At 38.0% G+C, this 18,121-nt stretch overlaps 1 protein-coding gene across 2 annotated transcripts in view; it reads left to right on the top strand.

Annotated features, from left to right (window-relative positions):
• The window catches only part of LOC126251334 (transcriptional regulator ATRX homolog), a 500,398-nt gene that overhangs the window by 375,630 nt on the left and 106,647 nt on the right, over window positions 1–18,121 (top strand). For both annotated transcript variants that reach the window (XM_049951680.1, XM_049951678.1), the window contains 2 exons: window positions 3,731–3,857; window positions 8,562–8,733. In XM_049951680.1, coding sequence (XP_049807637.1) covers window positions 3,731–3,857; window positions 8,562–8,733 — 299 coding nt within the window. The remainder of the gene's footprint in view (window positions 1–3,730; window positions 3,858–8,561; window positions 8,734–18,121) is intronic.

The raw sequence follows: 18,121 nt of genomic DNA, 5'->3' as shown, positions 1-18,121 counted from the left end.
ATAAAACTCCATGCAAGTAATTTTGTAGTTAAACAACTGGGCCAGCAGTGAAAATACTCTTTCCACAGTTGCATTGTGTCCAAGAATAGAAAACAAATACTTGTGTCATTTTAGCAGTTGGCATTTGCATTCAGGATGTTCATTTTCCTTAAGAAAGTAAACTGACATTTCTTCCATTCTTCTGAGTCACACTTAGTTTCTAAAAAGCTCTTCAGGAACGTATATTGCTGAAAACAATTGTCCCCTTAAATATTCACACCTTTTGTAGTCAGGTATGTAATAGTGTTTTCAATCATCACCAAATCTGGAGTTTCAGGTAGCATAATCAATTACTTGATATTTATTAAAAGAAATAGCCCTTTTCTATAAGGAATCAAATGCTTTGCTATGGCATAGAAAGCCATTCTTTCTTCCTCAAGTTTCGAAATCATATTAATTATTTCTTGGTTAGAGCTCTGAATTTTAAATTTGTTAAAATTCATCTTGGCTTGCATGCCAATAAAATTGAGTCATCATCTCATTCAGACATTTTTGAGTGCCACTTAATATATTTTGTTTTGATTATTGAGACTTTACTCTTCTTCACACATTTTATATCTTTTTTTCAAGCAGAGCCAAATTTGATGACGAAGCATGAAGTAAATTTCACTGATCATACTACTGAAAACAATCTGAAATTATATTAGGTGGCCTGTCTTCGGCATAAAAATTTGTTTTAATGGAATCCAAAGCTTAAGAATTCACTCAGCTGAAGGCATTAACAACAGCCATCTTGTTTTTGAGTGAGATAGAAGAGTATGATGATTGACATCAATGTATAAGCAGAACTCTTTCAGCTGCTTTGTTCTTGAAAAATAATTAAATTTTATCATGATGATTATTTCAGTGTCAACATTTAAGACTCCAGCAATGCTTTATATAGTATTGTGGAGAATATGGACAGGGCGTCCAATTCCTTCTACATTTTTTCCTAGTTCTTTCTTTAGTTTGGTGAAACACATTCCGCCGGCCACATTGACGAAGCCCTCTGATGCTGGTATTGGTACTGTCTCCACAAAAAGCAGTTAATTTATCTAATGTAGTTTTCAGTTGTTTTAAAGTATCTAAACAAAACTTTGCAATTGTCTCCGATGTTTTTTTATTCAGCAAATCAAACTTCAACAGCGTCTGTTGGATTCCGTTGTTTCAGTAAAGTATTCAACAACTAAAGGAAACACATTTTCAGCCTTGTGGTTCAATGATTTGGTGCCTATGCCATAAAATGAAACTTTTTGCAATTGTTTTATGCATTCATAAATGGAGTGTGGTGCAAGAATATTTTTAACAATCGCTGTACCTTTGGTGCTGGCTGTATACTGCTTTTGTGGCGACTTTGGAGTTAGAATACGTTGTGGCATTCAGTTTTACAGTGCATTCAACAGAATTGAAGGATCAATGATGCTTTAGGACATTATAAGCTGCTGTTAGTTCTGCGGCAGCAACGAGCAATTTTTCCTGGGTATCTCTGTTAATTATGAATGTAGAAATAGGTTTTGATGTCAATGCTACCACACATCTGTTTGTATGATTCTTCATAGAAATGTGATGCCTCACATCTGCTTTACTTACATGAGTTACTGAGATGAAATAGCTACAAATCTCGTACGTGCTTCATGTGCTGCTAACAGATTGTGTTACTTTGATACTTGAGCCAAGTTCATAACAGTATTTTGCAAAATCAGGACAAAGTTGGGTCTTGTCAGGATATGGGGACCAGAAGGTCAGTAACATTGACAATCCCGATATATTGGGACGGATGGCAACCCCACTCCAGTGTATAAGGATGGATCAAAGTTTCTTCAAGTCACAAATTGGCACACAAAGTCTTGCAGATTGTGATTAAACATAACCAGACATTGAGTTGAAATGTTGTACCAGAAGTGCTTTTGGTTGTCCATTAGCAATTGCAGCACCCACCTTGCACACAGCTTTTTCATGCCCACTTTTCCATCCAGGATATGCATTTGGTTAGTTGAGATGCCTGCAGTCTCAGCCAGCTCACTAATTTTTATTTGGCAGTCTTGCATTATATATCACGTATTTTGTCAATGGTTTTCTTTGTGGTGATCTCAGTTGAATGGCCAAATCACACTTTGTCTTTGATGCTTGTCTGATCATGTTTAAAATCATTACTCCAGACATAATGGTCTTCAGTGACAGTGCAGTGTTTGCGTGAACTTCATCCAGTTCTGTTTTGATTTGTGCAACAGTCCAACCCTTCAAATGAAAATGTTTAATAACAGCTTGATACTTGGTTTTCTCCATTTTCAATCACAGCCGACGTACTGACCAATTCAGTTTGCTGTCAACAATGAAGTGTATGCTGTACATTGTTTAAATTCTTGAGACAATTCTTAGAATAATCAAGCTTACGAATCATGAAGGAACAGTAGAAATGTCCATTGTCTCGTGGAAATTTACCAGACTTATCAAACCACCCTAGTAGTGGAGGGGGGGGGGGGGGGGGGCATTACTTTCTTACTGATCCTTGTATAAGTAAATATAAACTAAAGACACCACCAATGACACAGTTATCCATGCTAATCTTTGACCATTGGAAATAAGATAGGATTTCTTGTTGTAGTCTTCAAGGAAGCAATTCACTGTTACTTCCCTCCAATCTTTGTGGATCAAATGTGCAGCTGTATAATGTGAATGACCTCAGTGATTACTTGTGTTGTTATGTGTTATCATGATTAAAACCATTGCCCTTCTTATCTATCAAATAACATGTATGATTGGTTGTTTTAGTCTACACCAAGTTTTTAAAACAGCAGAAAGTAGAAGTAAGTGGATAGTGCACTTTGGTTCTCAAAAACCATTGACAGTGCAGAAATACATGAATGCACTATCACTAAGCTCACCTATGGGCCTGAACACAGTAGTAAGTTGTTCAGATATTCTTAGTCACATTGATTGAGTTATTTTCCTGTGTTCCCCTAAATTGTTCAAGGTTAATGCCTCCTTGGTTCCTTCCAAAAAGGAGTGTCCGATTTCTCTTCCCAACTTTCTCCAATTTTCACTCATCTCTAGTAACCTCATTGGTATCTTAAAATTTAAATTCCCCCTCCCCCCTTTTATCCTCCACTTAAATGCACAGTGACTGATCGAGGTGGCACAGTAGTTAGCACGATAGCTCAAATACGTGCCCAGTCAACCTGATTTAGGTTGTCTGTGATTTCCCTGAATCACTCCGCACAAATGCCAGGATAGTTTCTTTGAAAGGGCACAGTCGATTTCCTTCCCCATTCTTACCTCATCTGATGGGACCGATGACCTCTCTGTGTGGTCCCATCCCTCACATCTACCAACAAATCAATTCACAGTGTTAAAAGTAGGAAAGAAATATGAAAACATAAGCACCAGTCACAGTCAACAATCATCTCTTGTCCAATGCATGACTTTTGTGATAAACATCTGACAAAACTGCTGTTATAAATTAATAGGCACATAAGGCATTTAACCATTGTAAACTGTTTCCTCATCCCTGTTGTTGAAATACTGAAAAGTGTTTTCTGTAAATCTGTATTCTCAAATTGTTATTACATGTTTAAAATTAGGTAGCACATCACTCTGATACTGAATCCACTAGGATCTACAATTTTAGTTCTAATACTGATTTGCATTTACTTTGTTTCTTGAAACTAAAACTCCAGAGGAATACATATTTATTTTATTTAAAAAATTCCAGCAAATGATGGCATCTGATTCTGAAGGATCTCTGAAAGACTTCGTGGTAGATGACTCGACAACTGACAGTGATGAAACATCAAATGATAGCAGCAATGAAAAAGATGACGATAAAAAAGATTCAAGTGGTAAGTGTAATCCACAATATTTGTTGTAGCAAAGTGAGCACTGTTGCAGCCCAAAAATAGAAATAAGTTATGTTATCCTGGAAAGTCCTGTGTTGAATACAAATAATGTAATGTGTAATGTTAACCTTTCACCATATAACTGAGGATGATCATCAGTGATTCAGAACATTAAACATTTGATCAGTGAAATCATATTGAGCACTTTTGTTGAAAAGCCTTTCTGAAAACCAAATTGACATTTTGTCAGTACTTCATTTTAACAAGTATGTGAAGGTACACTTGAGTACATTAATTTTTCAAGAATTTTGGATAAAGCTGTCAGAAGTCTGATTGGGCAGTAGTTGTTAGCATCAAACCTATCCCATTTTTTATGCAATGGTTTAACAGTAGCATATTTCAGTCTACCCGGGAAAGTACCCTGTTTCAGTGAGCTATTACATATGTGGCTGAGAATCCTACTTGTGGGAAAAAGCTTTTAGTACTCTGCTGGAAATGCCATCAATTCTGTGTGAGCTTTTACTTGTGAATGAATTTATTATTTACCTAATTTCAGTAGGAGAGATGGGTTGAATTTTGTCAAATTGCATGGTTGTTGTTTCTTCCATATACAGACATGCATTTTCTAATGAATAGCTGGATCCTATTTTCTCTACAAAACTTAAAAAATTATCATTAAAATTTTTTTCCTCTTCTGACTTTTTGTTAACTAACTTTTCATTGAGTTTCATGTAAATTCAGTCTTCCAGTGCTCTTGGTTGCCCTGTTCCCTTTTTAAGAATATTCCAAATTGCTTTAATTTTGTTATCAGAGGTGCTAATCTCAGACATAATGCACATACTTCTGAACTTTTTATTAACTTTCCTTATTAAAGTGCAGCTGTTTTTGTAATGTTTGACTGTTTCTGGACCATTACTCCTTATAGCTATAAGATACTGTTCCCTTTTCTGTTTGCAAGAAATTTTTATCCCTTTGGTAAGCCATGGCTTTTTAGATGGTTTCTTACAATTATGTTTCAGTGTTTTCTGAAGGAAACTGTTTTCAAATATGCTCACAAAGGTATCATGAAATAGATTAATTTTTAATTAGTGTCAGCTCAGTCTGTCTAATTATTGCAAGCTCTGCCTAAAATTTGCAATTGTTAAATTGTTATTTGACTGCGCCATTTTGGAGGACTGTTTTGCATTACTGTATGTAGCTGTGTCATATATTTTAACTAGCTGTGCATCGAGATCAGGCAGACCATTCTTAACAGGGAAAGTTTTTATTTGATTAAATTTGTCTTCGCCTAAACATTGTCTGTCAGTGTGCTGCTTTCCTATACTACCAGAGTACAAAAATCAGTAACTGACATCAAATTGAAAGAACCAAATAATACTTCATGGTCAAGCTCTCTATCAGACTCTTTCAGTAAATCTACATTGAAATCCCCACGAACAACAATTTGCATCCATCTGTTTGACATATAGCACAACAAAGAATCCTAGTTTTTCAAAAATAGCTGAAAATTTTCCAGTAGGGACCTATACACAGCTATATAAAAGTACCATTGTATTGTTAAAAACCATTCAAAAGTGAAGATCAGACAAATAGTTTTTATTCAAGACAGCACGTTTCAATAGCCTTAGTTGTCAACTTCAGGTCTTCAAACATTTTACGCGAAAGAACTTGCCCCCCCTTCTAACAGCAGTGTACCGCAAGTCTCTAGAGGAAAGGAAGGTTCCAAATGATTGGAGAAGAGCACAGGTAGTCCCAGTTTTCAAGAAGGGTCGTCGAGCAGATGCGCAAAACTATAGGCCTATATCTCTGACATCGATCTGTTGTAGAATTTTAGAACATGTTTTTTGCTCACGTACCATGTCATTTCTGGAAACCCAGAATCTACTCTGTAGGAATCAACATGGATTCTGGAAACAGCGATCGTGAGACACCCAACTCGCTTTATTTGTTCATGAGATCCAGAAAATATTAGATACAGGCTCCCAGGTAGATGCCATTTACCTTGACTTTTGGAAAGCGTTCGATACAGTTCCGCACAAAGTAAGAGCCTACGGAATATCAGACCAGCTGTGTGGCTGGATTGAAGAGTTTTTAGCAAACAGAACACAGAACACTCAATGGAGAGATGTCTACAGACGTTAAAGTAACCTCTGGCGTGCCACAGGGGAGTGTTATGGGACCATTGCTTTTCACAATATATATAAATGACCTAGTAGATAGTGTCGGAAGTTCCATGCGGCTTTTCGCGGATGATGCTGTAATATACAGAGAAGTTGCAGCATCAGAAAATTGCAGCGAAATGCAGGAAGATCTGCAGCGGATAGGCACTTGGTGCAGGGAGTGGCAACTGACCCTTGACATAGACAAATGTAACGTATTGCGAATACATAGAAAGAAGGATCTTTCATTGTATGATTATATCACAGCAGAACAAACACTGGTAGCAGTTACTTCTGTAAAATACCTGGGCGTATGCGTACGGAACGATTTGAAGTGGAATGATCATATAAAATCAATTGTTGGTAAGGCAGGTGCCAGGTTGCGATTCTTTGGGAGAGTCATTAGAAAATGTAGTCCATCAACAAAGGAGGTGGCTTACAAAACACTGGTTCGACCTATACTTGAGTATTGCTCATCAATGTGGGATCCATACCAGGTCGGGTTGACAGAGGAGATAGAGAAGATCCAAAGAAGAGCGGCACGTTTCGTCACAGGGTTATTTGGTAAGCATGATAGCATTACGGAGATGTTTAGCAAACTCAAGTGGCAGACTCTGCAAGAGAGGCGCTCTGCATTGTGGTGTAGTTTGCTGTCCAGGTTTCGAGAGGGTGCGTTTCTGCATGAGGTATCGAATATATTGCTACCCCCTACTTGTACCTCATGAGGAGATCACGAATGTAAAATTAGAGAGATTCGAGCATGCGGACGCTTTCTGGCAGTCGTTCTTCCTGCGAACCATACGTGACTGGAACAGGAAAGGGAGGTAATGACAGTAGCACGTAAAGTGCCCTCTGCCACACACTGTTGGGTGGCTTGCGGAGTATAAATGTAGATGTAGATGTTTAAAAAAAAATGTCATATACCATGTTCATTTTACCCTGACCTCACGCTCAAGATGTCAAATGGATTAAACTCAGCACATTATAAACGTTTGTCATCACTAAAATATTAAAAATCACACACCATCTTGTCCAAAAGGCCATGTCCATATACATACTCTCACAGTTGCTTGTTATGTGATACACATACATACACAGTTGTGTGTACACACATGTGTATCATGTAACAACCATCAGTGAGCAGTATGTATATGGACATTGCCTTTTGGGCAAGATGCTGTCTAATTTTAAATATTTTACCGATGACTAACATTTATAATGTGCTGAATTTTATCCACTTATTATCTTGTGCATGAGGTCAGTGTAAAATGAACATGGTTTACTACAAAAAAATGTTTAAGACCTGAAGATGATCACTAAGACTGTTGAAACCAGTTGTCTTGAATAGTTTAAATTCGTGAGTTCAGGAGCTCTAAGCATCTTCATGAACAGAATGCAGATATTCAGCCATTTTCTGCTCCCAGTAATGGCATTATGCTGCAAAGCACTATTTCCTGCCAGGACTTTCATGTGTTTATTTTCATCACATGCCAGAAGACAACAGTCACTATAGGAAAATCATTTGCCTTTAGGGCAGCATCGTCAGTCTTGATCAGGTCCATCATCCTTAGCTTGAACAAAAGCACCTGGATACCAAAAACTGGCTCTGGCAGCCACATTAGCGATGGTGATTTTGCGTGGATAGGAAATTGTGTGCTACAAAGCCATCAATCAAAAATATTGAAATGGCTAATGGATCAGTCAAATCGCAGAAATGATCTACAATGGGTTTCAACACATTGTTTCTAATAAAGCAACGCTGTCGTTCAAAAGATTTGACTTTAGTGAAGAGTTTCTTAATAGAGATACTTCACAGTGGCATGAAAATGAAGATTTACTAAGTTCTCAACACCTACTTAATAAACTGAAAGTTGTAAATGAACTGGATGAGAGAGGTGTTAGGTTTGTAGAGGACTACAGTAACCCTTTTCATTAGGTGTATCTCCATTTCATTGAATTCTTCTGTAGTATCCAGTTTTTTGTATGCCACTTTAGGCTGTTTGGACTTGTAAGTGACTGTCTTCACAACTGGCCAAAAATAATATTCAAAAAAGATTTTGATAGAGGCTATTTTAATGCTGAAATTATTAGACAAAAACATTTGCACTCTTTTTAGGCAGTCGTTTTTGTACCCAGTAGATTATTTTTGTAGAAGTTCCACCTTCCTAGCCTATTTATGACTACTTACTGCCATTTGTTAATAGAGTTGCAACTTATTTTGCTAGCAGACAGGTATCTTCCTTTTCCAGCACTTAACGTCACATGGACTTTACATGACTGTTTGTGTTTACTCTCACTTTCTAAAATCATGTTGTGGTGAAAATTTAACACACAATATTGGGACTCCAGTTCCAGATACATAACACTCTGTAGAAACTAACATAGACAATCATTATTTTTATACATAAGCCTTAACTTTTTCTGATAATGAAATTATTAAGATAATTGAAAAAGAAAATAAAAACAAGCCTCAGAAGTCATTGGAGTAGTGGTAACAGTTTGTGAATGACAGTCATTATTTGTGTACATAAGCCTTAACATTTTTCAGATAATGACATTATTGAGATTACTGAAAAAGAAAATGAAGAGGAGGAACAGAAATCATCGGAATGGTGGGAAAAGTTTGTGACTGAGGAAGAAATGGATGATATAAAATCCAGTGGAAAATTAATGCTCTTGTTCTATATCTTGCAAGAATGTGAGAAAATAGGTGACAAAGTGTAAGTTTGTATATTTATTATTATAAAGGTTAAAAATGTGTTAAGATGTACATGTTTATGCCCATTGTACGTAGACAAATGGGCAATTTATGACCACTGGAATGAGTTATGGTAACAATTCACCACATAGAGATGTAATTGAGCTGTCATGATAGGTTGCTTGGGTGCAGAAACAGGGGAGGGAAAGAAACTTTGCTGTGACACCACCAAGTGACTGAACACATTATACAACCAACCAAGCAGTACTCCTCTTATCAGCCAATATCACTGAAATATTTGGGGGGGGGGGGGGTAGTTACCACATTCTTCACCAGTGTTTTGAGTACCAGTCATCATCATGACTGAATATGAGGAATAAACTATCGAAAGTTCTACACTCACAACGTAAACATCTGATAAAGTGGTATACCACTAACCGCCCTACCTATGCAGTACACTACTGCATCCCTAACACACTCTTTCTCATGATCCTATCTCCTGCTGACCATTCCCCTGTAGATCTATCCTCTACACTCACTACCACCACCACTATCACCACCACCACCACCAACTCCAGTCACTAGCATTTCCTGTCTGACTAAGGGTAGGACTGTGTCTGTTAACAGCTTTTTGATCTACCATTGTGCTGCAACTACTGTACGGAATTCTATTTTGATAACTATTTGTATGCAACAAACAGTGAATACCGCAAACTTGCCTGCTCATTTGCTGAATATACTACACACAGCCACATCAACAGCAGTTTAAGTATGTGTGCCATTATGAACCCCTCACCCCTTTTCCTTTCACTTCGTGCTCTAATTACTCTGAAGTGAACTGGTGGAAACTGTCCCTCCAGCACATCCTCTATTCCTTCAGTCTCTGTTGCCCATAAAACTCATCCTCAGCCACAACCTTTCTATTCCCTTACCTGTTTCCCATTCCCTCTTTGTAACTTTTTCCTTTACTATCATTTCCCATATATTTCTATCCTATAATGCCTTGTTAATATAGTAGCTCCTTCCATCTGTCTCTTTTTCTCCCCTCCCATGTTCCTGTCCCCCTCTATGTTTTATCATTCTCTACCCAATCAGTTTTGTAATTTTTGACAGGAATGATACACATTCTATTCCCACATTTCTTTCCTACCTTACTTTCCTTTAGGCAGGTACCACAGTCATACAAAATTTCTGAAATCACAGCATTTCTACCTTTGACTGTAATTATTGTTTATTTGCACCATCGACTAATTTCTGCTATTATGATTTTTTCAAGGGTAGTTGACATGCATGAGGAAAGACTACCAAACTGCCTGGCCGACAGCATATAGTGGGCAGGTATAGAATGTATGACAAGTATTCAAGTGTACAATTGTTATAAAAACAGTTTAAAAGTTGTAGAGAGATGAGATCATTGCCCACTGCAAGTCAAAAGCAAAATGATAATTGCCATGGCACTGGAAATTGTCAAACCTGTGACAACACATATAAGTGAGTTCATGTTGAGGCATTATTCTCATTCATTTCAACACAGAAACTCTTTGTGTTGACTGGCACTGGGCAGTGTTATCGCTTCTGCCACTACTTTTAAACTGTTTGTATACCAGTTGTACTCATTACTACTTGTCACAAGATTTTTGTTTGTCCACCACATGTTGGTGGTTGGACAGCTTGCTGAGTTTTTGTTGTGCACGGCTACTACAACTTGAAAGAAGAGTAATAGATGAAATCAGCCCAGAGGGAAAATAAAGATTATAGCTGATAGTGGAAATGTCATTTTAGGACTGTACTATCTTCGCCGTGTGCTACATTTCCTCCCCCCTTCCAGCTGTCCCAATCTTTCTGTCACCTAATGTAAATAGTAAATGAATCTTAGATGATTATGTGGCATAACAAATGTTGAAACATTAGATGTACTTTGTATAGAGAGAATATGTGTTTATGAAGTGAGTGAGATTCAGAGAAAAGGAGCTGTTCTCAGTTATGATGATGAAAAATTAAAATTATATGAATTTTTTATTTAAAAAGTTAATCTATACAACTAAACTTGATTGATGTAACTGTTGTGACTCACCGATCTTTCAAAGTGCCGCCGCACAGTTACGCACGTCCTCTACATGCAGCGCTGTCTGCCAGCCATGCTGCAGCAGTGCCACCTAAGCAGCCAGCGGCCACTAGACTTGGCTTCAGTTATGATTTGACTGAAAAAGTGTACACAAGTCTTACTCTGTTTGCTTGATCTGTGACTTTCATGTCTTGCGTCTTCCTTGGAATATATTCGTTCAACTTGAAGTTATTACAATTGGCGACGAGGTAGTGATTTTTCTTTTCCATCGTTGACCCACATGTTTCCATGGCTACTTTAGAGCAACTCTTGCAAGGTCTCATAGAACAGCAAATGCTTCTCACAAATGCGTTTGTATTCCCAGTTACAGTATTGCCGCAAAGTCTTATTTTAAAGTTTTGCTTGTTAACAAAGCCTGACCTTGAAGTTGGCCTCATTGCTTGTGATTTGATCATCACACAGGCCTGGGTTGTTGTTCATGAGTTCCAACAATTCCCAGCTAAAATGTGGTCTCTTTGGGAGGTCCTCCGCATTCAGTTTTCACAATATCTGAATTTTGTATGGGTGTTAGTGCTGTTCCTTTTTCTATATTTGTCATGTACTGCAATCCAATGTGTCAAATTGTAGCGCATGCTTGCGTGTACCCATGTTGCATGTGCCAGCGGGAGTGGGGCATGGTGTGTGAGATTGTAATGAAGTGAAATACAAGCTGTGCGCCCACATAGCTATCATTGTTTTTCTAGAAAACTTTCACGGCAACAGCGGGTTGTTAACCAGTCCAAAACACCATCTCAACTGAGTATTGATATCAGAGTCAATGACAAAGGATTGTTGTCCCCTTTGGACCACTCCCATTTTCTGATCCACAACGTAACATTCTATTTCCAAGGTATCCCAATCACTCACTTCAAGGCCACACATTATAACATTAAAGGACTGATAAAAAGAAAATACTCATCTGAATCACAATAGATTAATATATTGTACACAGAATGTCCAACAGAATCTCTCATTTCTTGCCTCCCTTGCTGGACAACTCCTACCAGTGATGTAAGGAACCTTCACTGAAGCTTCCATATGCATACCAGTACATCTGTTCATTTCTTGTCCCAACAACACTGTAATGATTTGCTTCAGAACTCCCGCTCCCTCTCCCTCTTGCCACCCTCTCCCACATCTCCCCACCCCCACTCCACTCTACCCAACTCCATCCCCCTCTACCTCTAACCTCTGATGAGCACATATCCACAAATTGATTCCTGTCAGTAATTGCCACATGTAAGAGAATAGCTTTGAAATGCATCTATTTTTGTAAAGCTTCTTTAATGCATAAGAAAAGTTTGTAATCTTGTCCTTACCTGATATTTTTACTCCAGAGAATATTGAAACAGCATGCTTGTTTCTATAATGTTTTGCTCCTATTTTACTTCTGAATATTTGCTACAGGGTACTGAAAAGGTGCTGCAAGTACTCACCATGAGGATTAGTTTGGTGTAATTTATGACTCAAGTGTTCGGAGACATCTCCTATACTTCAGATTGAAACAAACTCCTACTGTTAAATAGGAGAGAATTCCCGTCTTACATAGCACACAGTTTTTTCTGCGCATACTAGTTGCAGCACTTTTTTTACTGACTTCCTTATTATTTTGCCTCAGAATTATTGTGTTGGAGTTAAGATAAAATTTGGGTGAATGCTATTTCCTACAAAGGAATGATAATACAGGGTTACACAAAACATGTTTTTGTCTGCCGAGTGAAATATTTTAACTGAGTTTATATAATTTGAGATTACTGATTACAAATACGTAGTCAGAAATTGTCCATTTTGTTAGTACATTTCACGACATGTACTTACAAATGATTATGATTTTTATGAGATTCAGCAGCTCACTATTAAATAGAACTAACATTTCGTCAGGCAAAAATATTAAATTGTGATTATTAATAGTGTTAGTAATGATGTTTTAATAGACACTTGAAATTAATTTAAAAAAATAGAAAAAAGATCAAACGTTTTGTCAAGTAATGTCTCTAAAAGTAAGAAATGAAATACGTTAGATGAACATTTGATGTGCCTTTGAATGGTGCATGAAATCATGTATGGCAGCTGAGGTGCTCACACATTAGTGATGTAAAGAGGTCACTGAGTGAAATTCCACCAGAAAAAAAACCCTCTGGTACTCTGTAAAATGCTGAGTTAAACATTGAACTTTAAATTATCAGTTGGCTCCTCATTTACTGTAAATCAATGGCTCTCGATTTTTTTTCCTCTGCCCGTCCCCCATTAGCAAAAATAGTATCAACCCCCAGTCCATTTTATTAATAAAAATAGCCCTTTTATTTTCTTTACCTTATTCTTTGTTTTGCCAAATTCTATTTATAAGTATTTCACGCAACAGAAACCAAATTGCACAAGTTATTGTAATGAAAATATGGCACAAATAGTTTATCACATCTTCATTTATTTTAAATTATGAAATTAATTATATTTTTAATTCAGGATGCAAGAATTCCAAGAGCAGTCAAAATTTAAATTACGAAGTTCAGTGTGATGCAGAAATTTGTTTGCTTGCATGTAGCTTTGAGTGATAGTTCAACTTCATACCTGCCAAAGCTGAAAAGCCAGTCTCACACAATATGTTGTCAAAAAATGAATATGGATCTTCAGTGCATTTTGGTTCAACATTGGTAATTCCTAGCTAATATGTGTCCAAAACTCGCAACAGACACACTTCAATAAATGGAGTGTTAAGAATATTTAGGTTCTCAAAAATGTCAGTGAGGCACGCCATTTTCAATAGAAAATATCCATTGCTGAAACAGTCTTCTTTAGAGTGACTTTTCTTCATTAAGAAACAGAATACTACATTCCTCAGTTCAAACATTCTTTTCAATACATCAGCTGTGAAAGATTAGATTAGATTCAGTTTTCAATCTAGTGACCCAAAAAATGATATGATTCTCGTGGGTGTGGAACATACCACATCTAACTTTTGCATATAATACTCACTACCCTGATCATTTTTCAGGAGATTGTCAAAATAGGTGAATACAATTCAGTAAACTGGAACAGCTAATATTTACAGAATTAATATGCTATCAGAATGAAACATTATTATGCACTATTAATAAATTTATCATACACAAAATACCTGGTCTTGACTGTTGTGACCAAGTGCTGTTGAAATTAACATTTTCACATAAGCTGACCTAACAGTGTCTGTTACGATACTCATCTGTGGATTAGAAGGAGTTGCCTATCAAAAAGTCTATCAAACTCTGTTTAAACCGTGCTTTATCTGAAACCTAGTTTTTAATGTTTGCTGACAATTCATTGAAAATGTGTGTTCCTGAATATTGAACCACTTTTTGGACCAAGGTAAGCGATTTTAGATCTTTATGTAGATTGTTCTTATTCTTGGTGTTGATACTATGTATTGAGCTATTGCTTGGAAATAGAGATGTACATGTATTACTTGCAACAAATTTCATTAAGGAAGTAGTATACTGAGAAGTAGCGGTTAGAATACAAAGTTCCTTGAAAAGCTTTCCACATGATGTTCTTGAATTTACACCACAAATGATTCTTAACACACACTTTTGCACTCTAGAAACTTTTGCTCGGTTTGATGAGTTACCCCAGAATATGATCCCATATTGTGACATAATACAGTATAACCTCATTAGCGTAAACTCGCATAAGACGAACTCGCGGTAAACACGAAAAAAATATTGGTCCCACCAGGAATACATTAGTTCTTAAGGTATGTTTTATCGTTTAACACGAATTTCAGTTAAGGTGAATTACGAACTCTGTTTCAGTTCCTAGTGTAATTAAATTTCACTGTAACACAAACTTCCGGCCTTACAATATTCTAAAGCATAAATTTTTCCGAAATTAATGTAGGAAATGTAGCTACAAAGCTAATTATACTTACTTGTTGACTCATTTTTAACGTATTGTAGGTCGGTAGCCGCGATTATCACCTCAACAATGAGCGTATGCTGTACATTGTAAGACATTCAATAATTTGTGCAGAAGCATTTAGGAATGTACTCAGTGCCAGATTTGACAGGTGTGCTGTTAGTCGTAACCTTATCGAGTTGAAATACTGAATAAAAACCACAGTTACAACCGGTACTGTAGCATGCGAAAATGGCAAAGAGGAAACAGACAGCTCTAAATGTACAGTTAAAGCTTAAGATTCTAGATGAAGTGGACCATGGTACCAAGAAAACAGCAATTGCAGAGCAATTTGGAATACCTGAATCTACTTTATCTATGATTATTAAGAATCAAGAAAAAATTATTAATGCTGCAGGATCAGGTTCTGGAAACAAAACTAAACAACTTCGTACCACCAAGTATGAAGACATCGAGATGTTACGGCTAGAATGGTTCAATCATATGCGTGCATCTAACATATCTTTAACTGAATTCAACGTAGTGAGGGAAAAGTATGTCTCGTGTGATGTGTTTAATATGGATGAAACTGGATTTTTCTACAATCTTTTTCCAAATCACACCCTGGAGATAAAAGGTGATAAGTGTCTCGATGGAGCATGAAGCAAACAACGTGTGACTGTTGTACTGTGCTGTAATGCTGACGGCAGTGAGAAGTTTCGTCCCTGGGTTATCGGTAAATCCGAGAAACCCTGTTGTTTTAAAAACATAAATATGGACACTTTACCTTGCATCTACTCTCACCAGAAGAAAGCTTGGATCGATGGCACATCATTTCGCAAGTGGCTTCTTCGTTTCAACAGTCGAATGGTTGCTCTAAATAGCCATGCTATTCTTACATTGGACAGATGTACTGCCCATAACGTTCATGACCTGAACCTGTCCAACATAAAGGTTCAGTTTTTTCCACCCAATGCCACAAGCCGCCTTCAGCCTTTAGACCAAGGCATAATCTCTCATAAAGAGAGCTTATCATAAGCGACTTGTAAGAGCTGCAATTCGTGCTGCTGAAAACAATAGTGCAACCCCAAACTGGAATCTGCTTGACACAATAATAGCCATCGCAACAGCCTGGAACTCAGTATCGCCACGTCATATAGGGAAGTGCTGTAACAGAGCTTGGAGACATAGCAACACTGAAGATGCCCACGAGTTAGAAGATGCCACTTCACCTGATGAATGGACAGTTCTGCAGGACGTTGCTAACCTTGGGATTAGTTTAGAAGAATTCATAAGTGTAGACGACGACGTTGCCGTATGTGCTTCTTTGGAATCGGATGTACCAAAAGCTGTGAACGACGTGCAAGAAGGGCCATCAGAAGAAAGTGAAGAGGAAGAGAATACAGATACCATTCCACCTACCCATCAGGAGATGTTTACAGCCTTGGACTGTTTAGAGCGGTTCGCTTCAACATCCGACGTCACTGCTGGGCTTACAGATGCTATCATTACAATTGGTTGTGAAATTACAAAATATTATCGTTCCCATGAACGTCAGCGAACCATGATCGAATTTTTTCCAAGAAAGTAACGTACATAATTTGTGAGTACTTGGATTTTACAATCACTTTATAGTGTTATAAGTCTACAATAACGTGATTGATAGTGTAGTGTATTATACATTAGTGTACTGCTGTACATGTATACTTATTAAAATCTGTGTTTTGTACTTAACATGAACTCCTGATTTTATTTTTTTTTTATTTTTTTTTTTTTTTTTTTTTTTTTTTTTTTTTTTTTTTTTTTTTTTTTGGTTCCTTCGGATTTGTGTTAACGAAGTTTTACTGTAGAATTGAAGTAAGCAAAGTATGCAAGTTCTTTTAATATTTATATCTCCTACATCTGACATCATTCACACTGCCGATACAGACTTGCTTAGGTGCTTAAGCAATTCTGTGGTATGCCCTTCCCAACTGAATTTATTATCGAGACGTAATCCCAGAAATTTAACACTGTCAACCTCTTTGATCTGCATGTTGTCATATGTTACACACATGGTGGAAGGAAATCTCTTACAGGTTCTGAACTGCACATAGTAGGTCTTTTCAAAGTTTAATGACAGTGAATTAGCTTTAAACCTTTTATGTCAGTGAAAATTTGATTGGCAGCTATTACTAAATCTATACTTAACATGCTATTTATTGCAATGTTTGTATCATCTGCAAACAAAACATACTTAGTATCTGGTGATGTAGCAGAAGAGGAGTTGTTAATGTATACAAGGAAAAACAATGGATCCAAGATGGAGCCTTGGGGAACACCACATTTTGTTAGTTCTCAGTCGGATGAAGACTGACTGCTTACTGCACAGGTATTTTGCAATGACACCCTTTGTTTCCAGTTAGTTAGATAAGACTCAAACCATTCCGCAACACTGCCGGTGCCGCCGTAATATTCTAATTTGCTTAAGAGGATGGTTTGGTTCACACAGTCAAAGGCTTTTGACAGGTCACACAAAATGACCTCCCCCCACTCCCCGGGGGTTTCACCGCTCTTTGGTGAGTGCATGCTTGGCGACAACAGGGCCCCATCCCTCGCAGCACCGCTTCTCTTTCTGTGCTGTACGTCTCCTCTTCTCCTGTCCTTTTCCCCTCTCTTGGGGAGATGTCTCGTGCCTCCATGGGCTCTTGAAGCTCATTTGCGTTGATGTGCTTGTTGGAATATTCTCTCTTGTCTTGCTCTTCCCCGTTCTGCACTTTCCCTGCACCGCCCTTTCCCTGCACCGCCCTTTCCCTGCACCGCCCTTTCCCTGCACCGCCCTTTCCCTGCACCGCCCTTTCCCTGGACCGCCCTTTCCCTGGACCGCCCTTTCCCTGGACCGCCCTTTCCTTCCTTGTTCTGCTCTCTTTTTCCTCCGCTGTGGCGTTTGAGGCCATTCTTTCTTTCTTCATTTCCCTCTTATCATTTCTTCTCCTTCCTGTGTGTGCCTGATGGCCACCCACGTGTTTGACACATAGCAGGAGACTGGGTAACGGGTTTTTCCCAGTCACCGGTTGGCATGTAGGGCCCCGCATGTACCCCCTGGTACAGGCTAGGCCCAGGGAGGGGTGATTGCCTAAGCTGTTACATTCCTCCTCTGCCGATTGGTCCCTCCTTCTGTCATTCGGGAGGTGTGACCTAAGGTGAGGACAATCACCTAAGGCGGAGGGCTCCCCTTTGGAGGGCCTCTGGCTGGAAGGAGCATGCCATTGGAGACGCTGACAGTCATGGGGAACTTCTTCCCAATGACTGATTTTCCTTATCTTTTTCCGAGTGTTTCACATGAAAGAAAGTGGAGTGAGGCTCCTGCCTCAGTGTCTCTTCCTGTAGCACCTCAATATCTAGTAGTCTCACGTCTAGACAAAAACCAGAATTTGGCTACTGTTAACCCCTTTGTTAT

The sequence above is a fragment of the Schistocerca nitens genome, chromosome 4, assembly GCF_023898315.1.
Source record: "Schistocerca nitens isolate TAMUIC-IGC-003100 chromosome 4, iqSchNite1.1, whole genome shotgun sequence".
Taxonomy (NCBI): domain Eukaryota; kingdom Metazoa; phylum Arthropoda; class Insecta; order Orthoptera; family Acrididae; genus Schistocerca; species Schistocerca nitens.
The sequence above is the reverse complement of the archived record's forward strand: the minus strand, read 5'-3'. Positions and strand labels throughout refer to the sequence as shown.